We start from the raw sequence: 25,554 nt of genomic DNA, 5'->3' as shown, positions 1-25,554 counted from the left end.
GAGACTTGACCCACCTGTCCGTGGTGATGGATTTCCACGCGGGCAGGAACTGCTGGAGTCTTCCCCCCGACCGGTGTTGCGTGGTCGGGGGGCAGTGACAAGACGTCACTGCTTGTTGGCGGTGGTGGACCTGGAGCTGTTGTTTCCACGTCCCCTGCCTTTGATGTTGTTGCCTCTGTAGCCACCTCTACCCTTGTTGGTGTATGAGGTTTGGGTATTACTTTTATAATACTTTGTGGACTGCGATGCCTGACCCCTTGAGGTGCCTCTGGTATTGGAGCGGCGAAAGGAACCACCCCGAAACTGCTGAGACTGGAGGGCCCCCATAGACTTAGCAGTGTCTGTGTCTTTCTTCATTTTTTCCAGTGTCACATCCACCTCAGGGCCGAACAGGTGGTCAGGATTAACTGTTTGGTTCAGGATGGTTGTTTGTATATCCGGTTTGAAACCCGATATCCTAAGCCATGCATGTCTTCTCAGCAACACACTAGTGTTGATTGCCCTGGAGGCTGTATCAGCCACGTCCAGCGCACATTTGATGGAAGCGTTTGTGATGAGCTTTCCTTCCTGAATTAACATTTCCCCTGCCTCCTTGTACTGGTCAGGCAAGTGTTGCAGCAGTGTTTCTAGGGTGTCATAATGAGCCCTATCGTGGCGTGCAAGTAGGGCCTGCGTGTTTGAGATTCGCCAAATATTAGCTGCCTGTGCAGCAATCAGTTTCCCTGAGGCCTCAAATATTTTAGACTCTTTGTCTGGGGGAGGAGCGTCACCAGTGGTCTGCGAGTTCGCCCTCTTGCGTGCGTTGGATACCACCAACGAGTCCAGTGGCAAGTGTCCCCTGATGTATGTTGGAACCGAGGGCGCTGCCTTATATTTTTTGTCAATGCGAGGATTGATGACCCGCGCCCGGGTGGGCTCTTTGAAGACCTCAGTCGCGTGCTTTAGCACTCCCTTGAGCATTGGCAATGTCTTGACTGACTTTTCAGCCACTGAGAAAGTGTTAAACAAAAAGTCCACATCCACAGGATCTGAGTGCCGCCCGACATCATGGTTAGCTGCAGCTCGCTCAATCAAAGCGTTGAAGGCTGCCGAGTCCTCCGTCGGTGAGGTCTTTGCAGCAAAGAGCTGCGGTTCCTGACCCGATTGCGGGTCGTCCGGGTCGCCTCCGGCAGACCAAGGCTCATGTTCCTCCTCCGGATCCGAGTACGCCGGATAGTTGTACTCGACCTCCTCATCGTCACCATCCCCTGCGTTGGAACGCGTTGGCGAATGTTCTAAAGCTTGTGGAGAGGCAGGCTCGATCGGGGCCGAAGTACCCGCAGAATCCTTCTTATTTTTGAGAGGAATACGAAAATGTTCCAACACCGGCTCCGTGGTGATTTTCCTTTTGAGGAGAGACAGTTTTCCGGTATTGGCGTCGATGATGACCTCTCGACGCTCTTCCTCCGCAAGCGGCTGAAGCCGAGGCTTCGACACCACCAGTGCCGCTTCGGGCGTCGACACCTGCTTCGAGGGCACACCCGCCCCATGCTTCGGAGCGAAAGCCTTCGGCGTCGACTTCGGCGGCAGGGTAAAGCGGATAGGCGTTTGCGCCTTTGTGGGCTTTGTTGTGTGCTTCGGCACCACATCCCCTGGTTCGGGAACCACAGCGTCCTTCCGAATCCGTTGCAGGGACTCCGCGACCTTCTTCGTCAAGGCCGTGGAGGGCTTGACCAGCTCGAGCGATCTCCCCGAGTCGGGAGTCGGGTCGGCGAGAGGCATCGTCTTCGGAGCCGACACTTCACGGTCCTTGTCCCCGACGGGCGGAGCCGTGGAATCGCCTTGACGCTTCTTCGAAGCTTTCTTCGGGTCATCGACCTCGACCATCTTCGGCGCCGACGCGGCCGCGTCGGTCGACTTCGTCTTCGGCGTCGACCCCGAGGCCCTCGGGTCGGCCATCTTGGCACAGCTCTTCAGGTCGGCCATTTTAAATTTTTGGGAAGTCGAAGCCTCCAGAGCCTTCTGCACCAGTGCAGCTTTCACTTTCGGTTTCGAAACCGGAGGAGTGGATCCCAATGGCTTCACTTTCGTTTTTGTTAACGGGAGTGGCGCCTTAGAAATGTCCGTGACCGGGCCCGGAGGCGGGGCTGCTGGACTAGTAACGAGGTCTTGGGTAAGGCCCGAAGGCGATCCCTCGACCTGGGCCGCATGAAGGGGATTGACCCCTAAGTCAGTCTGGGGACGCTCTTCCTCCGAGCTGTCCCCCACGGTGGCAATTGCCCCATCGTCGTCCCCTACCTCGTCGCCGGCTTCGTCAAAGTCCTCGTCTCCCGCGTCATAGGCATCCCCCTCAGACGCGGGGCTAGAGTCCGAAACCCGCATGACATCGTCGTCTTCAACAGATTCTTCGAAGATGTCGTCCGGCGGGGGCGCCGAGGTTGCCGATAACTGGGCCTGGAGTCTAGCGGCCCGACGAATCTTGAGAGTCTTCTTGCACCGGAACTTCGAGCAGGCCATACACCTGGCCTCATCATGGTCCGGTGACAAACATTTGTTGCACACAGGGTGCACATCGAGGTGTGAATACTTGGAGGTGCACACCGGGCACCTTTTGAACGGAGTCCGTTCCATGTCTGGAGCGTCGAGTAGGCCCGTCCGCGCCGAGAGCACGCGGATGGGTAGCAAGAGTTCGGAGCTGAGAACAGACAAAAACCCGAACGAAACGATACCGACGCCCAGCCTAAAGACCTTTTGGTCTCGAGTTAGAAAAGTTTTACAACTATCGATTCCGACAGAGGGAACCGAAACACATCCGAACCCAATGGCGGAAAAAAACAATCTGGGGATAGAGGCGATGCCCATGCGCACTGTAGTCCAGGGGAGGAGCCACCTATCTCGTGATACTTCGAAGACTCTTCCAGGACAACAATGTGCAATCATCCGGACCCAACACTAGGCGGCGATCTATGCACAGATATGAATTCAGCAGCCCACATGCCTCGAACGCAAAGTTCTCAAGGCGTGCCACTGGGAGCACCTCTCTTAAAAGGGTACTGGTTGCCTTGGCTGCTATCCGCTGCCAGCGCCCCAGCTCAGACATGGGTAAGTAGACTCAAAGCAAACAATGGCATTCCTCCCTTCCACCCTCTCAAGAGATGCAGAGTTCTCAAACTTACTTGAAGCTAACTGAGCAGTTGATGAATCAACCTGCAAATAAGATTCTCTAATAGGTACTTTAATTTCCCCTTCTTGATTAAGATTTGAACTTGAAAATAAGGCTGGATTTGGCTGACCCAATTTCAGTGAAGATTAAATGAATTCCTTGTAGCATTTGTTAATTTCGTCATTTTGAATAAAAATGGAATTGTTCTATTTCAGACCCTTATTCGTACTTTGCAGTGGTCTTAAATCCTGCAGTTTGAGAGTTACAGAGGTTGGCTTCCCATGCTCCAAACCCTTTGTTTTCAAGTTATCGGCTTCTAGTTCTATTAGTGATAATGATCTAGCTGATTTTGCCATGCTGATACCTTGGCTTAATTAATCGATCAGTGATTGCATAATGCTTGGCAGTGCACTAAGTTTACATGACCAATAGCATTCCAGGGAACGCTTCACGAACTTTGTCTTTCAGCTGAAATATTATCAGGTCGGTGTCCAGTTTTAACTATGGATGTTGCTATTGACCGAAGCAAACAGACTTGCACTTTCATTGTAAACGACTGTTGTGGCATTGCTGCTATAATTATTTCTACTTCCTTATTCACATCCTGGGAGTATGAGATTTGGTCACCGGCGGTCTTCGAGCTTTCTTTCTGCTCTGTTACTAGAGCCCGTTCATCTACGGAGTGCATCTCTTTGGGTTGTTTTGGATTGTGCTTTAAATCTCCGGAGCTTGCTCGTAGCTCCCAGTCTTCCACCCAATGGCCCTTGGAAGTATTGTACCCCTTTGGTCAGAAGCAGAGCATGAAGGTGTGAGATGGGACCAATGTTGAATATGTGCAACTGTAGACTTGTGTCCCTGCTCTGAGGCACACAGACTTGCTACAAAAGGATAGTCAGCCTTGACTGACCCACATTTGTCCAGAGATTTATAACTATCAAAGTCCAGAAGATTATTACTATCCTTCGTGGGTCTGGTTATTGCACAGGTGGAACTAAGTGCAACATATTTTGCTGAAGTGCCTGATTCAATGCAGAATTCATCACGTCCACAGATCGAACTCAAGGGCCAGCAGACTCAATGTCAGTGCTGTGACTACGGCCCTGGTATTGAGCCATTTCTTTAGGGCATCAGGTGCACTGTGTAGAGTATGACGGAGAGGTGTCATCTCTCTCTCATGACCTAACAGCTTCTGATTAGTTCTAAGAACTGTGGATCCTTCCAAACCTGCCAGATCTACTTTTTGAAACTGCTACACAAACCCCTATTTCAGTTCCCGCAACACTGTCTGGAAACAGAAGTTTTTACCAATCCACACAACACAATTTTAAATGTTTAATTTTCTGTGGAACAAGGAAAAAACAGAATTACAACGTTCTATGTAGAGTACCAAAGAGACATTAAATGAAAACCTTCTGCCGTGCAAGTAAAGGGCTTTCCTTTATCCCTTCAGTTCCTATTCATGTTATGTTATGTTATGTTATGTTATTAAAATATTTCTTAAGCGCGCTATCACTGATTAGTTTCTTGGTGCTGAGATCAACAGTAACATAGATGAGAGGTGGGGAGTTATTAAAAAGCTTGTCTATAAAGCCAGGTTTTCAAGGCTTTCCGGAAGGAGAGAAGATCTTGGCAGTTCCGGATCTCCTGAGGGAAGGTGTTCCACAAGCAGGGAGCAAGTGTTGCAAACCTACGGCCTCCAGCGCACTTGAGTTTGAAAGAGAGTGTCTGGAGGAAGCCCTGATGGAGAGAGCGGAGGTTGCGAAGTGGAACGTATCTAGTGATTAGTTGGTCAATGAATTTAGGGCTTTTACAGTACAGGGATTTGAAGATCATACAACCTGTTTTAAAAGCACAGCGTTGGGGGACCGGAAGCCAGTGCAGTTTCCTAAGTAGGGGAGTAGCTGCCTGCCACCTTGGTTGATTCAGAATTAGCCTCGCGGCGTAATTCTGTACCATCTGGAGCCGTTTGGAAAGATAGTTAGGAAGGCCCAGATAAATGGCATTGGCGTAGTCCAGGTGAGACATGGCAGTAGCAATCACAACCTGGGTGATTGCTTCAGACGTGAGTAAACGCCGGACCTTCCGGATTTTTTTTAGTTGGAAAAAGCATTTAGAGACCACCTGGCTCACTTGTGCTTTTAGTGAGAGATCGCAGTCCACGATGACTCCAAGTGTTTTGGCCGATGGTGAGGGTGTCGGGGCTTGACCCAGCTCCGGTGGCCAGTAGTGTGGTCCCCAGTGCTTAGCACTGTCTCCAGTAAGGACCAGCTCCGTTTTTCCTGGGTTCAGTTTAAACTAGTTTTGGTCCAATCAGGCTTTAATGAACCTCATGGTCGACTGGAAGTGCAGGATGGAGTTATCCGTATTGTCAATCGTGAAGATTAGCTGTAAATCATCAGCGTAGTTGAAGACCCTCACCTGATCATCTCTGAGGGTCTGGATCAGGGGTATGTATAAGTTGAATAGGTGGGGTGAGAGGGAGGAGCCCTGTGGTACTCCACACGTAGTGGACTGTTTGACGCCGGTTAGGTCTCCAAGGCGCACCGCTTGAGTGCGGTTCTCCAAGAAGGACCTCAACCAGCAGGCCGCAGTGTCCCGAATGCCGGCCTGTTCGACACGGTCGATCAAGATGTTATGATCGACCGTGTCGAATGCTGCCGACAGGTCCAGTAGCACCAAGGCCTGGGGGGAGCGTCTGTCGGCGCAGTCACGCAGTGTATCCAGGACTGCGGTGACTACTGCCTCTGTTGAGTGTGCCGGTCGGAAACCAGCCTGATGGGGGTCAAAGCAGGAAGACTCCTCAAGGAAGTTAGATAAGCATTTGGCCACATGGGCCTCCAAGACTTTTGCCAGGAACGGCAATAAAGGAATGGGCCGGTAATTAGCCTTACAGGCTGGGTCAGCCCCAGGTTTTTTCAGGAGAGGTATGACCGTGGCTTCTTTAAACGCTAAAGGAACTATACCAGAAGTCTGGGAGTCATTCAAAAGTGTACGGGCAGGGGCCGGAATGGTGGAAAAGCATTCTTTTAGGATGCGAGGGGGGCAGCTGTCTGATGGAGCACCAGATTGGACTCTCGACAAAAGATCCAAAAACTGGTCCTGGGTTACGGGCGGGAAGTTGGTAAGCATGGCCGAGCTTGTCTTAATTGCCATGCCGGTGAAGATAGGGGACCTAGATTGAGGGATGCTAGCCTTGATGTCTGCTATTTTGTCGCTAAAGTAGGTGTTAAGTGAGTCGCAGAGAGACTGGGTGGGGGTTACTTTAGGACGGACATTGTCCAGATTCGTCAATTCATTGAAGATAGAGAAAATATCCTTAGATCTGCTAGAAGAATGTAGGATGCGGGAGGAGAAGTAGGCCGTCTTAGCGGCGGAGATGGCGTTCATGTACTCCTTTCTGGCCCTTATGTATTTCGTTTTTATCTCAGGGTCGTATTTGCAGCGCCATTGGCGTTCTAGCTGCTGCAGGGCCAATTTCCTGATTTTTAGGTCAGGGGAGAACCATCTGTTGGCATCGGCACGCCGTGCCAGTCTAATATTTTTGTAAGGAGCGTAGTGATTGCTCGCCGCTTGTAGCCAGTCTGTGGTAATCATCTGCAGAAGCCATTAGTTCCACCCCGGAAAGAGCTAGCAAACTTTTTACAGACACACATTAAGGAAATTCTCCACAGGTTTAGTTCTTTGTATATTTGTCCCCGTAGGTATCTGCGGTATTCTGATTGAACAGCATCAAGACTCCCAATTCTCAGATGATGCACAATGAATGTCTCCTCTGCTTCAAACACCCAGCATCTCAATCACTGCCTGCACATCATTCAGACCTGGATGTCCAAGGCCTTCCTGAAGCTCAACCCAACCAAGAAAGAATTCCTCTTACTTGCCAAGAACAAGAATCAGAGAAAACTTGTCTCAATGACATGAATCTTAGTGGTTTCAAACCTTAACTTTCACCAAATGGCAAGTATATTAGATTCACCTTGGCCACCAACATCACCCTCAGGGACCAAGTTACCAAACAAACAATGACGGTGGTAACAGTGTGGTTATAGAGAATATCTAGCGATATTTAATCTATTCACAATAAGCCAGCAGAACACAGCAAAATATCAATCTAACAGAAAATATGACTCAGTTATGAAGCACAAGTTAATTACTTGTGTAACGATATATCTGTAAGAGACATTAGTTGTCGATACATTCCTTACCTTAGAATATCTCCAGGCGTCAGTCTGGATCCGGACAGTTTTTTCACCAGCAGTACTCCTGTGCATCGTTAGGCGTCATCGTACGGCTCCACGTTTGTCGCTGGCGTCGTAGTCGCCGAAATGACGTCGCTGGAGCTACTTAGATGCACCCACACGTGTTGACGGCAGTTTTTTCTTTTTCCGCGCTGGCAAAAGCGCAGATCCGGAGAGAGCGGTACCCCCAGTAATTTTTTGACTGAGTTTTTTGGGACTTATATATGTTAATGTTAATGTTATGGGGATTTATATGCAGCCTACAGGTGCATAGGGATGCCTGGTTTTAAGTCTTGCGAGGCCTGGCCCACACGATGTCGGTGACGGACCGCACCATGAATGTTTCTACTGCCAGGAGCGCGGCCACGACTCAGTCGTGTCCCAACTGCCAGGCCATGGCTCCGAAAACTTTGCAGAAGCGGTCTCGAAAGTAGCTGGAGGCCCGAGAGTCGGTTCCACGCCGTTTAGGGTCCTGGTCCAGAGGGAGGTCGTGGGGCCGGGTGCTGAGTCATCACCATCACTCAAAGTTGACGACGCCTACCAATGTGGAGGGGTACTGCTGACGAAAAAACTTTCCAGATCCAGTCTGACGCCTGGGGATATTCTAAGGTAAGGAATCTATCAACAACGTGTCTCTTTCAGATTAAGAAATTCACCAAAAACAGAATAAGAAAATTAACTAGAAGGATGGCAGAAGAAAGGAGGATGTTTACAAGTGTTAAGTTGTAAAAATGACCCAATTGGAACAGTTTCAGTTGTGGATGTAAAGGAGTTAATAGGTACACTTCAGTTGGAGAAGAGAGAAGAAAGGAGTAAGGGAAGATGGGAAGAAGTGATGAACGTGCGGGCTAATAATTAATTTGGGACAAAGCACATTCTGCCATGTTGACTCCCCCCACTTTTCCAATCAATATTAGAAGACCAGCCGTTGAATCCTGGAAGTACTTTGTCACCCAGACAGAAAACCCAGGAATTTCCAGGTATAATTTCAATCAAACGGACCACCAAGTAACCATTTTAACTACTGTTAGTTTATACAATCTGTTATTAGCTAAAACTCAAAGCATTGATAAAAATGTACTCTATTGAAACCCTAAAATAAAGCTAGCCACAGGACTTATTGACTCATTATGAATGTAATTCTATTACATTAAGAGAGAAAGGAATATTAAATGAATCAAGCCAGTATCCTATCCTCAATCACCCTCCTGCTGTAACGTCAACATATGTTCCTCTGAAAACTCATTATCCACATGCATCGGACCCAAGGGAGGCAGTCTGGAAAAAATACAATATCCCAGGGAGGCAGCAGTGGCCAATGTGGAGAACTGCCTGGAACTAAAATGTTGTGCCAACAAGTTCCAGGAGGTCTGGGTGCATTACCTCAGAGGGTGAGCTGTCAAGTAAAGTCTGTGCAGCAGCATCCGCCGACTGTGTATAGAACTTAGGAAGGCTGGAAAACACCAATGCTCACCCACAGCAACCAAACGTTATTACGGAAGGAATACATAATCCCACAGCAACTCCCAGGTGGAGACTGAAAATGTCACTCGTCGTAAAGTACAATCATGACTAGGTAGTAAACCCGGCTACATGATCAATGCAGTGAACGGGGGGCGTGGCTTGGGCGCCGATGGCGATGGTCGCCTGAGAGCTCGGCTCCGGGACTAAGCCCGAAATTATCCTGAACATCGGAGGCTGACTCCGCCCCCTTATCGGTGCCCTCGGACGCCGTGGCGGTGGCGTGAGCCGAAGCGGCGGAGTCTTCACAGGCTCTGGAGAAGGAGATCGCCCATACCCGACTTGAGAACGAACTCCCGGGAAGGTCGTGCTGGACACCTGTACACGGAGACGCCTACTCCGGGACCCTCACGGAGAGCCCCTGGCAGCATGGGGAAACCTAAAGGAGCCAAGGGATCCAGCCAGACCGCCTCAGACTCTGAAGTCCAGGACAAGGAAGAGCATGGAGACCCTAAAAGACCTGGTGGCGCACCACTCCAGCAACAATTTGACCGTGTACTGGAAGCGATAGAGGCAACTCGGTCGGCCCTCCAACAGGACATTGCCCAGGTGGCGACGGGCCTGGGCCTCCTTAGGGCAGACCATGGTAAACTCTCGGACCGGGTCAAGGAGGTGGAGGGCACGGTGAAGACTTTAGAACCGGCGCAGAGAACCCTGGCTGCGACGATAAAGGATGCCATGTCCCGAATTGAGACCCTCGAACGGAGGGCGGAGGATGCGGAAGGCCGCAACAGGAGGAATAACATTCGGGTGGTGGGCCTGCCGGAAAAAATCGAGGAGGGCGATATGGTGCGATACTTGGAGACCTGGCTCCGAGACACGGTGGTCCCAGAGGGCCTGTCCTCATTTTACACTCTAGAACGGGCCCACAGAGTCCCAGCACGGCCCCCACAGCAGGGACGAGCCCCAAGGCCAGTGGTGGCACGCTTGCTACATTTCCGGGACAGAGATCTGATCCTAAATGCCGCCAGGCACAATGGCCCGTTCCAGGTTGCAAACAGTCAGGTGAATATCTTCCCTGACTACACCTACGAGACGCAGCGCAAGCGGTTCTCCTTCCTGGCGGTTAAGCGTGAACTCAGGAGTGAGGGCATCCAATATTCACTCCTATTTCCCGCAAGGCTCCGCGTCATTGTCGACGACAAAACCCAGTTCTTCGACACCCCGGAGGAGGTCTGTGACTGGCTCGAACTGTACCGGACAGGGAAAGATGGTTATAGCGCCTCGACCCATCAGGCGGAGGAGCCGGAGCAAAGGAGGCGATCTAAGAGGGTCAGGAACCGCCGCGGCCGCACGGGAGGGCCCTCGACTGCGGAGACATCATCGGAGCGGAGGGGAGTGTTGGAAGTTCTGTCGGAACTGTCGGGAGCAAGAGGCGAAGTCATCGAGGAGGAGGAAGAAAACCAGAGTGCTCAGGGGGCACCATCGGACTCGGAGGATTCAGTGGCAGACAGTACCCATACACCGGTGATCACACCGAAATCGGTGGAGGACCTTTTGGACGGACAAGGGTAACGGGATATGCTGCCTTGTTTTGGGTGGGGGCCCGGCAGGGGGGAGGCGGTTGCCGTTCTTTATAGTTGGCAACGAAGGAGGGAGGGTCGGGGGGCTTCTGTTCTTGCCCCGGAAGGGTTGGGCACCGGAGGGGGCTTACTATAGTCCTGGTAGCCTGGGCGACGAGGGCCCACTGCCTCCGCTCAGCCCGCACCTGGCCCATAAGGCCTTCCTACGGTGGCGACCGTAGGACTAGTGGGGATTTTGGGGTTGATCTCCGTAGAGGTTTGGATGGGATCTAGATGGTGCAGTTTGGGTCCTGTTCTGGGGTGGTTGGGGGGGGGGTTTTGTTGGTTTTTGGGTGGTTTGGTTCTGGTTGGGGAAAATGGCCGCCGTCAGCGCTGGGAGGATTGATGCTTTTTTTTTGTGGGGACCCGAACGGGGAGACTGTGCAAGAACACTCTGGGACAATGGCTGATGTTGCTAACTTGAAATGTATTACTTGGAACGTGAGGGGGCTTCACACTATGTCCAGGCGTCACAAGGTCCATGCTTATTTAGTGCGTAGGGGAGTGCAAATGGCGCTGCTGCAGGAAACGCATCTGAACAAGGCGGAAGGGGCGGCGCTTCAGCGTAGGTGGCGAGGGCAGGTCTTTTCCACGGCGTACTCTGCTTATGCCAGGGGGGCGCTAATATGGATTAGGGCAGGAGTCCCCTTCCAGGTCACGAGGACAGTGTTGGACCCAGAGGGGCGTTTCGTGGCCATCTCAGGCACGCTAGGGGGGAGGGACCTGAGCGTTTGCTGTGTGTATGCTCCTAATGTGGACCAGACTGCCTTCCTTTCCAGGTTATTGGGCTCGCTGGCCCACTTTTTCGCCGGGCCCCTCCTGCTGGGGGGAGACTTTAACTCCGTAGTGGATGTAGACATAGACCGCTCGCATCCCCCGCTCCCCGATTCCCCGGTCCGGCGGACGGCTAAGGGTCGTCAAGATTGGCAGACCCGCTGGGGTTTGACGGACATTTGGAGGGCGCATCACCCCGCGTCTAGAGATTATTCATACTTCTCGAGCCTTCATGAGCTGCATGTCAGACTAGATGGCTTTCTGGGTTCGTCCGAATTAGTTTCGGCAGCGGTCCGATCGGAGTACTTATCGCGGACCATCTCGGACCATAACCCCCTCCTACTGGACATTCGCTGGTTCCCTGGGACGCCGGCAGTACCCACCTGGAAGATGCGCCCCGAGGTCCTCGAGGACAGTGTCTTCAAGGCGGACCTAGGGGAGAGAATCACGGATTATTTTGCATCCAACGGCGGCTCCGCGAGTACTAGGGCGTTCGAATGGGACGCTTTCAAGGTGGTGGTGAGGGGCTACTGTATCTCTAAGAAGGTGGGCATGCGGCGTGTTATCCTGGCTGACTTAGACAAGGCGGACCGAGCACTCCGCGAGCTCGAAATTAGCCGCCCCGGACGCCCAGAATTGCAAACACAAACGGTAGAGGCGAGGGAGAAGGTAGCGGTGGAGGTCGAACGGCTCCGCTGTTTCGATTATAAGGCCTATACGGTCCGGTCTATTGCGGAGGGCGACAGGTCGAGCGCGTTACTGGCGTGGTTGGCCAACCCTACGCGCCAGTCCCAAACGACGACAAAAATGCGTGGGGCGGATGGGACCGAGGTGTGCACCCAACCGGAGATTCTTAGTTGCTTCCGGCATTACTACGAAAGTTTATACCGCAGTCGCTCCGCACGTGACCCAGACCGGCTTGATAACTATCTTAGCTCACTGGAACTCCGCACAGTAGGACAGGAAGTGGCGGAAACCCTGGGTTCTGACATCGACTTGGGGGAGATCCGCGGGGCCATCAAACGGATGGCGAGGAACAAGACCCCGGGCCTAGATGGCCTTCCGGTGGAGTTCTATGCAGCTTACGCTGACCTCTTGGCCCCTCGATTACTGGTGGTCTACAGGGAGGCGAAGAGGTTGGGTCGTCTCCCTGGCTCGATGTGTGAGGCGTTGGTGGTTCCTCTCCTCAAACCAGGCCGAGATTCGTCTGACCCGGGGTCCTACCGTCCCCTTTCAATGCTGACGGTGGACTACAAAATATTGAGCAGCATCTTGGCCTCGAGGCTGCTGGGACATATGAGTTCCCTAGTGCATGAAGACCAAGCCGGTTTCATCCCGCGGCGGAATACGACTATGAACATCCGAAGGTTGTTCCGCTTGCTTGGGGAACCATTCGTGGATGCCCCGTCCCCGGTAGTCTTGTCGGTAGACCTGGAGAAGGCTTTTGATAGCCTGGAGTGGGACTACCTATGCACGGTGTTACGGAAATTCGGCCTCGGGGAGGGATTTGTCAAATGGACAGCAGTCCTTTACGCTTCCGCTTCGGCCAGGGTTAGATCGGGCCCTTTGATTTCATCGCGATATCCGGTGGAGCGTGGCACGCGGCAGGGGTGCTCCTTATCCCCGCTTCTTTTTGCACTAGCGGTAGAGCCACTAGCGATGCATCTTCGCTCGGGAGCCCACTATACGGGCTTATGGACAGCGGCGGGCCCGCATTACGTCTCGCTCTATGCGGACGACCTGTTGCTCTTCCTGGAGGATCCGGTCGACGCGTTGCGGGGAGCGGAATTAGCGCTAACGGAGTTCGGAGCGGTCTCAGGCCTCCAAGTGAATTGGTCTAAGACCTGCCTCTTCCCGATGCGTAGGGGTACCCCCACTCCTGCGCTAAGTAAGGAGATCAGATGGGAGCCCGACTGCTTTAAATACCTTGGGGTATTTGTGTACCACGACCAACCCGACCTCCTAGATGGAAACATTGCCCGTTGCATGCGAGCACTCCGGGGTAGCATGGACTTTTGGGCCACGCTGCCGCTCTCCGTGGCGGGACGCATCGCCCTGCTCAAAATGGTGGCGCTCCCCAGACTATTGTATTACTTTCGGACTTTGCCGATCTGGGTCCCACCGGCTACGTTTCGTCGCTTGCGTTCTATGGTGGTCGGGTTCCTTTGGGGAACGGGCCGGCGGCGGGTGGCCCTCAATACCCTGATGAGGCCGAGGGACGAGGGGGGGCTCGCTGTGCCGGACTTCGAGAAGTATTACCTAGCGGCGCAGCACCAGACCTACACCCAGGAGATAGCCAGGGAGTTCAGAGGCCCGGAGGACGGTAGAGGGACGGGCATGGCCAGGCACGTCCTCTCCTTTATCGCGCTGCGACAGCGCTTAGTCCTACGGGACCTGTCGATGGAGGAGCGGACTATCCGACTCTGTTGGAATCGGGCTCATAACAGAGGTCGCCTACGGGCGCCATATGCGCCTGAAATACCATTGGGGATGCTGACGGCCCTCCCCCACGGAGGAGATTGGTCACGACTGGCGGACTGGGAGGATTCCGGTTTACAGCTCGTCGGGGACCTGTACGAGGACGGAGCGCTCCGGTCCTTTCAGGATCTCATTGACCGCTTTGGGATCCCCCGGGGCGACTTTCTGCTGCACTCGGCCATTGTGCGAGCGATCCAGGCGCACTGGCAAAACGGGCTAGAGGAACCTCAATTGTCTCAGGTGTGCCAGTACGTAATGATGTCGGCGGGCACGGTGAAGGCGGTCACTTGCCTCTACGGCAGGTTGATTGCCGAGGGGTTGGTTCCTCTCGCCACACTGAAGTCCCACTGGGAAGAGGACATTGGTAGGGAGATCCCGGAGACGACCTGGTCCCGGCTGGTGAGGCGTGCCTGGAAGGGTACACGTAGCGCCCGTTTCCAACTGGTCCACTATTATGTTCTCCATAGAGCGTACCTGACCCCGGTAAAGATCAGGCGTTATTTTGCCACGGCTTCGGCGGAATGCCCTAGGTGCCCGGCTCAGGAGGCGGACCTCCTACACATGCTATGGGCCTGTCCAGGACTGACGTCCTACTGGCAGGAGGTGGCGACGACTTTGGAAGAGGTGACGGGGAGGCACTTATCATTCGATGTGGCGGTAGGGCTCTTGCACTGGTTCCCCCATACCCCCCGGAATAAAATCACCAGTAAATTTATCGACCTGGGGCTCCTACTTGCTAAGCGAGAGGTGACCAGGAACTGGAAGGCACGAGCTGGTCCTACAGGCAGCAGATGGCACAGTGAGCTTTTGAAATGGGCGGCGGGTGAGTGCGCTGCGATATCAGTTGGCTTGGAGGCAGGGCAATGAGAAGGCGCAGGAGGCCGCGTTAGAATGGGAAACGCTGGTGCAGGCCCTCAGAGATTATTGTACCCCCAGCGACTCCGAAAGTGAAGAAGCAACTCGACCCGAGTCCCGTTAAACATTAGCATTGACAGCACTATTACCTTCCCCGTGGGTCAAGCAGCGGATTCTATGTTGATGAGCTCCCTGGCGCTGATGGTGGGGGAGGGGGGGAGGTGGGGGTTTCACAGTAATTGGGAATTTTGCGGGGGGGGTTTCTTTTTGAGGTTTTGGGTTGGTTTAGAAAAGCAGATGACGGACAGTGTGTTATCCGGACCAGCTCCAGCATCCTACTGACCCCAGCTGCATTGGCCGCCCAACCCCAGGGATATGGGCTGATTGGCTGTATAGCAACGCTATGGAAGGGGATCGGTGGGCTATACCTTGTATAAGTTGTTTATCATACGACACTGGTCGCTACTGTATTGTTTTACTGATTCCTGCAATAAAAATATATTTAAAAAAAAAAAAAATCAATGCAGTGAACGGAGTGGAATTTATTGGCAACAATGGTATAGTCCTATAGAGGTGTGTGAAGAGGAAAGATCAATTGATCTGCTAAAATAGTTCTGCATGTAAACTAAAGCCACTGACTGGAATCCTAATGATTCAACTTAGCATGTCATATTTCTGAGATTAGTAACAAGTACACAACATGTTACTATATTTGGGAAATTCGCAGACGTGTATTGTGCACGACACTCCAGAATGCATACTGCTTATTACCAACGTTGCTGAATGAAGTTATGTAGACACTCCAGAATGTATATTGTGCATTCCAAGTGAAACTCGAATTTACACAGGCCCTCCAGAATGCAAACTGTGCATTACAGGTGAACTGGATGAACTTACATTGACGAGTCTCTATTACTCCTGTACCTGGAAAAACGTCTTGCATATGATAACACACATTAAACAATCAAAATCTTCACTCCTATACCATGCATGAATGCTGACATGGGTCAGACTTCATTTCAAAAACTAACCTACCAGCGTGGAGACTGCTACCTTACGCACCGCCTCCCGATGTTGCTGAATCTCACAGCTGCCTTCAACACTGTCGACCATCCCACACTCATATAGAGCCTGGAGTCTCAAATGGAATTCACCTGCAGGGCCCTTCACTGGTTCTCCTCCTACCTTTCCAACCGAAACCAGCTTGTTCACACAGGCATCTCCAGGTCCCAAAAGACTGCAATAGCTGCAGAGTGACCAAGGGCTTCACACTATCATCTTCAACCTCTACATGGTGCCACTTGGAGCCCTATGCACTGACTTCCTATACACCAATGATGCACAAATCTACTTTAAAGTCTCCTCTGCTTCAGACGCCCAACACCTCGAAGGCTCAGACCTGGATGTGCAGCACCCACAGGAAGCCCAATCCAACCAAAATAGAATTCCTGTTATTTGCCAAAAGCGGCAAACAAGAAACAGAACACGCCTGTCTCAATGACATGAATCTTATAGTTTCGAAGCTTAACTTTTACCAAATGCTGAGCTAATTGGATTCACCTTAGACACCAACATCACCCTCAAGGAACACATTACATAAAACAAGCATTTACAATGCAATAGGTCTCGGGTTAATTAAGTTTGAGCTACTGGCATGGCTAAATATTGCAACACCAACTGCAACAAAAGTCTATAATTTGTAGGCCAAAAAAATGTGTATTTATTTTTGTAGCAATGGTGGCATGCTGCACTTTAGATGAGTATGTTCAAAAGTAAAGGGCGCCATACTGCGATTGCTATAATAGTTAATATTGGATGCATTAACAATTGATGTGTGCACTGAGGTGTGTGTGCCTGTAGAAATTGTGCACTGATGGCTGGTGTGTGTGCGCCTGGTGGAAGTGTGCACTGCCGGCTGGTGGTGTGTGAGCCTGGTGGAAGCGTGCACTGACGGCTGGTGGTGTGTGTGCCTGGTGAAAGTGTGCACTGACGGCTGGTGGTGTGTGTGCCTGGTAAAAGCGTGCACTGACGGCTGGTGGTGTGTGTGCGCCTGGTGGAAGTGTGCACTGCCGGCTGGTGGTGTGTGTGCCTGGTGAAAGCGTGCACTGACGGCTGGTGGTGAGTGTGTCTGGTGAAAGCGTGCACTGACGTCTGGTGGTGTGTGCCTGGTGGAAGCGTGCACTGACGTCTGGTGGTGTTTGTGCCTGGTGAAAGCGTGCAGTGACGGATAGTGGTGTTAGTGCCTGGTGAAAGTGTGCACTGATGGCTGGAGGAGTGTGCCTGCTGAAAACGTGCACCGCCTACAGCACCACTTAACACCAAACGCCTGCATCACCACTCAACCCCCACCGCGTACACCACCGCTCAACTCCCAAAGCCTACAGCACCGCTCAACCCCCACTGCGAACAGCAATACGCAACCAGCAACGCCTACAGCACCACTCAACCCCCACCGCGTACAGCACCGCTCAACTCCCAACGCCTACAGCACCTCTCAACCCCCACTGCGAACAGCACCACTCAACCCGCAACGCCTATAGCACCACTCAACCCGCAACGCCTACAGCACCACTCAACCTGCAACGCCTACAGCTCCACTCAACCCGCAACGCCTACAGCTCCACTCAACCCGCAACGCCTACAGCACCACTCAACCCGCAATGCCTACAGCACCACTCAACCCGCAACGCCTACAGCACCACTCAATCACCACCGCCTACATCACCACTCAACCCCCACCGCCTACAGCACCACTCAACCCGCAACACCTACATCACCACTCAACCCGCAACACCTACATCACCACTCAACCCGCAACGCCTACAGCACCACTCAACCCGCAACGCCTACAGCTCCACTCAACCCGCAACGCCTACAGCTCCACTCAACCCGCAACGCCTACAGCTCCACTCAACCCGCAACGCCTACAGCTCCACTCAACCCGCAACGCCTACATCACCACTCAACCCGCAACGCTTACATCACCACTCAACCCGCAACGCCTACAGCACTACTCAACCCACAACGCCTAAATCACTACTCAATCCCCACCGCCTACAGCACCACTCAACCTGCAACGCCTACAGCACCACTCAACCCGCAACGCCTACATCACCACTCAATCCCCACCGCGTACAGCTCCACTCAACCCGCAACGCCTACAGCTCCACTCAACCCGCAACGCCTACAGCCTCCACTCAACCCGCAACGCCTACAGCCTCCACTCAACCCGCAATGCCTACAGCCTCCACTCAACCCGCAACGCCTACAGCCTCCACTCAACCCGCAACGCCTACAGCCTCCACTCAACCCGCAACGCCTACAGCCTCCACTCAACCCGCAACGCCTACAGCCTCCACTCAACCCGCAACGCCTACAGCCTCCACTCAACCCGCAACGCCTACAGCCTCCACTCAACCCGCAACGCCTACAGCCTCCACTCAACCCGCAACGCCTACAGCCTCCACTCAACCCGCAACGCCTACAGCCTCCACTCAACCCGCAACACCTACAGCCTCCACTCAACCCGCAACGCCTACAGCCTCCACTCAACCGGCAACGCCTACAACCTCCACTCAACCGGCAACGCCTACAGCCTCCACTTAACCCGCAACGCCTACAGCACCACTCCATCTCCACCGCATACAGCACCATTCAATCCCCCCCTCGTACAGCACCACTCAACCCGCAACACCTACAGCACCACTCAATCTCCACCGCGTACAGCACCACTCAACCCGCAACGCCTACATTTTATTATTGTATTAGTTTATTATAGTGACATTTTTACATGTCAATACTGTCTGGGCAAACATTACATATCATTAGTACCAGTTTAACAACCAAAATACATTAAAAAGCAACTGAAAGATGGCCAGTAAACCGTTGAGAAGGATCTTCCAATGCGGGTAAACACATAATAACACATTTTAAGTAACTTTTGATCCATTTGCGCTAGAAACCAATTTATTTTTTGTTAAAATATGCAGAAAATGCACCAGATAGATTATGAAGCAACTGTGGCGAATCCTTAACTATGTGAAAAATCTGCAGCCATAGAACCACAATTCCAGTGCCCCTGCCTATAGTGAAGTTAGCCAAAGGTTGACCTATTGCTTAATACTGTAATAGACAAAAGAAAACGTCAAAGACGCAACAGCAAATCAGTGGATGCTGAGGGATGGCTGATAGACCCTATGAGGAAGTACACTGAAAATATAATTTTAGTAAACTCAAAAGGTCCTGCTTAATAACAAACCCAAAAACAACAACCTGCGACTCTTAACTGAACCCTGTTGCATGCTGGTGAGATTTTCTTTCATCTGTATACAAAGTCCATATGTTTACATGTTCAATTCCTTGCTCAACAGCAGTTTTGTGTTTTAGTGGGCGAGTTATTTTCACTGCAGTAAAATATAAATGTGCCCTGAAATTTTAACTACCCCCGAACTTCATCTGCCCACTGAATACCAAGTTCACAACGTTAATGTGCTTTTAATAAGAAGTCTCCACTTGCAGATTTACAATGAAAATTATATTAATTGTGGCATGTCCGGTTTTGTTTCCAGATTAACGCAAACTAATAAGCAGGTCAATCCGATAACAGGCCCAGGATTCCACTGGGAGCACCCGAATGTTTCATGGTAAAACTTCATGCGAGAAAATAGAATAAAGACTGATTCATCGCAGATCTGTTGGCGCCAGGCCTTCCCAGACAAAACAAGAGGCGGGCAGCGAGATTCACACAAAAACACAGCCACGGTCAAATTGGCCAGCACATTTTCTGACTTGGACTAAAATATATTAGAACACTCGCCAAAACAGGTGCCAATCCAGTCGGAATTTTTTAAACCATTTAATTATTTACCTTTCATTGGTCCTTTTGCTTTGATTTTAATTCAAAATGCTTCACCGAGGCAGTAAATAAAGTTACAAAAACTACTTTCCAGCCTTCCCCTTTCATTTCTCTATACTATGTGACGTTTACCTTGTGCCTGAACACGCCGTTCTCAACATATGTTCATGGGTACATCTATGCTTGGTTAATCAGATATAAGTTGTATGGTCTACTGGTCGACCCCAACAACTCAAACGATAAACGCATAAGGAGTGGGGAACAGGAAACACACAGATGATCGTGACACAACAAACAGAAATGGGTCTCTAAAGACAGGCACTGCAAACACACGAAAACCAGCCTGCGAGCAAACACCATTACCCAGAAAAAGCAAACACAAATGGACTTAAGCACACAAAGCACAGTTAAACTCAAGCACAGCAAAGACGAAGGGTCCAACGCACACACTCACATATCACACACTCACTCAGAAACACGGAAAAGGTCACAAATTAACATCTTAGCTGCGTCGAACGTTCAGCAGCCAGTGCTGAACGTTCGAATAACAAGCGCTGGCCTGTCGGCCAACGGTCATTCGCAGCACTGGGGAGGTAGCGTTGCCGTTGGCCGACGGCAGCGCTTAAAGGGTTAACCCAGGCATAGAAAATGTAAACGCATAGGAACGGTAAATAGACACAGGCTCTAAGAACATCAAAAAACATGGTCCGGCACAGCAGGTAAATAGACACAGGCTCTAAGAACATCAAAAAACATGGTCCGGCACAGCAACACCGAGGGACATGGGCAAAGCAAACCTGCAGGGACATGTATAAACAAGCATGCTGCCTTCCGTGAAGCCGGCCAGGAAGAGAGCAGTCATCGGCGCGCAGCAGAGACGCTGGCGCTGTAAGCGTGCGCGCGACCAAATCCGCGCGTGGCCAGCTCTGGTCGCTCCTCTCCCATTCAGAATGCTGGGCGCGTGCCCAGCTCTTGTCTCGTTTGCCGGCTGAAATGACTACAATAGTTCTCTGCCGAGAACGCGCTTTGCGCGCCTCTAGGCCGAGACCTAAAAAGAACAACGGCCTTGTACCAGCTCTTTTTTTAAACAAAGTCAAACTATTTCTACCATTGAACTACTTGAGAACTGCTGTTCAAGCTCTCATACTCCTGCTTTCGATGTTGGTAATGCGCTGTTCCAAGACCTGTCAGACTACACACTGCAAACCCTTACAAACATCCTACACGCCACAGCACGTCTCCTCCAGGGCCTGATTAAATATGGTCACAACAACCTCGTCCTGATGGAACTCGATTGGGTCCTCTTTCCAGCTCACATCTTCTAAACCAGCTGCATCATTTACAAAGCCATCACGGCCAGCAACCGCACTTATATTACAGACAAGCTCATCATCTCCGGTGGTTCTCAGCACCCACACTTATCTTACAGACAAGCTCATCGTCTCTAGTGGTTCTCAGCACCCGCACTTATCTTGCAGACAAGCTCATCATCTCCGGTGGTTCTCAGCTCCCGCACTTATCTTACAGACAAGCTCACTATCTCTGGTGGTTCTCAGCACCCGCACTTATCTTACAGACAAGCTGAACATCTCCGGTGGTATTCAGCACCCGCACTTATCTTACAGACAAGCTGACCATCTCCGGTGGTTCTCAGCACACCCACCACCAGGACATCAAACTGTAGACTAAGAAGTGCAAAAAAGAGAAAACAAGACAGCAGGGCTTTTCTCTTTGTGCAACAGGATGTGGAACAACGTCCCCATATCCATAAAGACTACCCCAATGCTGCTCCAGTTTAGGAAAGACTTGAAGAGGCCCCTCTATAAGGAGAACTACATAACAGTGCATTAATCGCCCACAAACTAGGTACCTCCCTGATCACTTGTGGAGTTTATGCTGGTCTTTAACCTTGTTTAGCACTCCACTGTCTATCGTTAAGTTGGTGCTATGGAAATACCCACCAAACTCCTATAGATACATACAGTGTGGTGGTTTTGGCAAATTGCAGTGGCAGGGTGTAGGTTGCTGAGAATAGGAGAGATCCCAGGGGCTAGAACTGAGGTCTTGTTAAAGATAGTGGGAAAGAACAATCATTTTACTAAACACTTTAGGGACATTCAATGATGACACATGGATCACTGACAACACAGATATGTGCATGTTAGTCAATCCTAACCTACAAGCGCCTTTTGACACAGTCAATTACTAGACCCTAGGTCAACCCATAAAGCCAGCATAGGCATCCCTAACTGCATACTAATTTTGCTCACCTTCTTCCTCTCTGATCAATAATATGTCCAAATTGAAGCCGTAATGTCTCCTCCTCTGGCATATGTGGTGGTACCATGGCATCCAATATCACCCCTAGAATGCTCAATTTGTACACTCTCCCACCTCAATACCGCTATAAACTAACAGCCCGGTGGCATGCACAGACAAGTCCACCACCAGCTCAAAAACCAGCTATTCCCCCTTTAGCTCCTATCATCCCCCTCCTTCTGATGATATGCCCACTCATATACAATCGCCTGTCTACATCCTCTACTTTACAAATAACTGCATGGGCAAGCTGTAGGCATGCCTCCTAGGCACACATCTCTGCTGCAATATAAAATGCTCTGATGACCCTCTGGGTGAGGTACTCATTACAAACAAGTGAGGTGTAGTGCAGAGGCCAGGGCAGCTGACGACGGAGCACAGGATTCACGGTTCGATCCCTGGCTCTGGCGGCAACTCAGCTCAGCACCATGTGACTCTGGGCAATAGCTCACTTAATTTCCACGACAGCCCCCCGAGACCCATAAGGGTGAGTAGTTTGCGCTTTACAAATACGGATTTACAAGTGCAGCATCAAAAGCCAAGCTGCTGATCTAGGCTGAGTGTACTCAAAGGTCAGAGTACTGAGTATTCTGCTAAGGTGTGTGTGGGTATGACAGAGAGGGCTCCACGCTCACAAATAAAGGGGCACATTTTGAAATCAACCAACAGAGAGCTAGACTATGCCTTGGGAACTAGCCAATCCTACTGCAGTGGCGACATCTGTGTGACTCAGACACTGGACAGAAAAAGACTCACCATCACCAGGGTTTGGTGCCGAGAGGATGGTGCTGTGCTTCTTCTTAACTTCCTCCACAATGGATGCAATCTTATCGATGGAACTTCGCAGCTCTTCCACCTTTAAAAAAATAAATAATAATAATAATGCTCAACCTTTCTGGACAAACTGTTGTGAACTATATTTAAGGAGGTCAAACAACATTCCATTGACTGTTTCCACTCACTGCAAAAAAACGTTGTGAATAGAAAAACAATATTCCTTTTGTACACCTGCCCAGAGTATCGAACATTGTGAAATACAGAACACTTCACAGGTCATTCTAATACAATGAAAACTGAAACTTTAATTTAGCTCTACAAATACAGATGTTGATTACAAGAGGAAAAGGGCATCGCTCCTGATACCCCGGAGTAAATATTACTGTAAGTGGGAAAAAATCCTATACACCTCCTGTGGGGTTTTGGACCATCGCGTCACATTTTCAGGTGCAGAGCATGAAGACGATTCTGTATATGGACAGATATCAGGGATGCACAGCACCAACCAATGCTAAAGATGATGATGATGAAGGATTTATAGAGCGCAACAAAAACTCTATTGAGTGCTCTGGCGCGAAATCAGAAAGCCAGCAGAAAGATTAGCGCAATTGAAAAGCCATGCTCGTAAGGTCTTTGTGAAATATCTGGTAGAGGAGGTCCAATCTCAAAGATCTCGGCAGAGGCTTACACACCTTGAGAGTCAGTAACGACAAAGATTTGCCATCTTCTCTCCGACTCCTAAGTCTTTGTGGCGTAATGACGCACACGAGACTCAGATCTTAAGGCTCTATGAGGAGCAAACATCCTAAGTGTTCCAGTAATACTAATAGGGCCAGTCCTATAAACACCTCCCCGAGCAACAACTGTGTTCTATCCAGGGCACCCATCAAAGCCACTCATGCTGAATCGAGCTTAATTAAATTTGCAGCGCAGGTCAGGATTTGTCGCTATCAGGAAAGTATTTTTGAGAAGATCCAAGTACAGTGCATTGTAGGAGTCCAGTCGAGATAAAACCAGTGACTGGACCATTGGAATGTGTCTTTGCTTAGGGAGAAAAGGATGAATCTTGAGGAGCACATTAACAAACAAAACGTAATTTCTAAAAAAAAAAAATATTACAATGCACAAATTATACTTACTGGACAAAACCCACAACAAATCGGGCAACCAAGAAAAAAAAAAAAGTTACATGTTATGGTTTGGCGTCCCAAATGTTTGTGGGTTATCTCTTAGGCTTGACTGAGCTTGTCCTCTTTTTTGATTTCTCGGTTGTCCAATTGGTTGCGGGCTTGGCCCATTAAGTCTAATTTGAGTATTGTAATACTTAATTTTTTTTTCCAGATCTTACGTTTTGCTCATTACATTTTCCTTGACTTGTTAAAATCGAAATGCCATCGATGCTTCTGACATTTGGAAGGAATTAAAATACTCAAATTGGATAGGGATTTATGCATTATCTACAACGTTTATTATTCCAATGTCAGCTTTATTTGCTTTTAACACACTATGCATTACCCAATCTTTTTTGTTGTGTAATGATTTGAGCACTTAAAAACTCTTTATTTATGTTTTGTTGTTTTCCAATAATTCACATGCTCCCTTGAACTATTGTGTGAGCACCTGATGTTGGTTAGTCTTCAATGCTCTTTATTGATTAATCTTGTAAGCTCTCAAGGAAAAGTGCATGAGTCATCTAGAAAAGTGTAGAACAACCAACGAGCTGGTGAGACAAACAGTGGTTGCTCATCAGTTGACAATAATCACTTTGAAAAAGCAGCCATATCTAAAATTGCAAATGAACGATGAGAGATTTTTTTTAACTCGTTTTAGATTAAACCTAATATTCAGGACGCTTAGCTTCCCCAACATGAATGATTGGACAACAATTTTACCTGAATGCCCATGGGACGAAATTTCTGAACAATCAGACATCCATATCCTTTTCTTCTGTAAATTTTATTCGATTCCAAGACGAAGATGGATTGTTCCGTTGTTGAAGACTATGGAAATTAATCGTTGTCGCCCTGCCTTTTTGGCTGTTCAAAGTTTGGATAATATTTTAACTGTTGCATCTATTTCAACGTTTTTTGAAAATGTTTTTAGGTCAAGGAAGTCTATTATATCCTGATTGGTGATGAAGTATTTGTATTTTATGATGAGATTTTGTAAATTGTTATTTTATTGTACTTTTATGGTTGTTCTATTTTAATAACCTAATAAAGACTTGATGATGATTAATCTTGTAGTCATAACATTTTTGAAGGAATTTGGGAAGCTGAAGAGTTTTGGACAGTGGGACACAATCACAATCTCCAATCTGGGTGACCTCATAGAGGAGTTCCTACCAGCAGAAATATTGATTTTGTAAATTGTTATTTTATTGTACTTTTATGGTTGTTCTATTTTAATAACCTAATAAAGACTTGATGATGATTAATCTTGTAGTCATAACATTTTTGAAGGAATTTGGGAAGCTGAAGAGTTTTGGACAGTGGGACACAATCACAATCTCCAATCTGGGTGACCTCATAGAGGAGTTCCTACCAGCAGAAATATAATCTATATAATTCCGAATATTTTAAATATTTAAAATTGCAACACGCCTGGCAAGTGGAGAAGGTCGTACAAGACGACATCCCGGAGTATGACCCACTGGCTCCTCCAGGGTGAGATAGCTGGGAAAGTGTTCTCATGGAGGTATATGACTATCCTTAGCAACGTCCTAGATACCCTGACGAAACTGAACTAAACATGGGAGAGCGACGTGAGCGAATTAGATCACAAGGATCGGGAGGCGGCCCTAGTGCACTCGAGGGAGGTGGCGATCAAGTCCCGCCTATGACTTATTCAGTTTATGGTCCTGCACAGGATATACTACGAAAGCCCCCGTTTAGATAGATTTGGTAGGGCAGAGGCCCCTAACAGTCAGAGTGTGGGGACGAGATTGGGTCATTCATGCACACAATGTGCTCCTGCACAGTGATGAGCTCATTCTGGATTACTGTAGCGGAGGAACTTAATTAACGTGCGAAT

The 25,554-nt window shown here is 49.8% G+C and overlaps 1 protein-coding gene across 2 annotated transcripts in view; it reads right to left on the bottom strand.

Annotated features, from left to right (window-relative positions):
* STX2 (syntaxin 2) overlaps positions 1 to 25,554 on the bottom strand; it is a 336,184-nt gene that overhangs the window by 184,568 nt on the left and 126,062 nt on the right. For both annotated transcript variants that reach the window (XM_086942665.1, XM_086942666.1), the window contains exon 3: positions 22,501 to 22,600. In XM_086942665.1, coding sequence (XP_086798791.1) covers positions 22,501 to 22,600 — 100 coding nt within the window. The remainder of the gene's footprint in view (positions 1 to 22,500; positions 22,601 to 25,554) is intronic.

The sequence above is a fragment of the Lissotriton vulgaris genome, chromosome 11 (assembly GCF_964263255.1).
Source record: "Lissotriton vulgaris chromosome 11, aLisVul1.2, whole genome shotgun sequence".
Classification (NCBI taxonomy): Eukaryota; Metazoa; Chordata; class Amphibia; order Caudata; family Salamandridae; genus Lissotriton; species Lissotriton vulgaris.
This window is presented reverse-complemented; position numbering and strand designations above follow the sequence as displayed.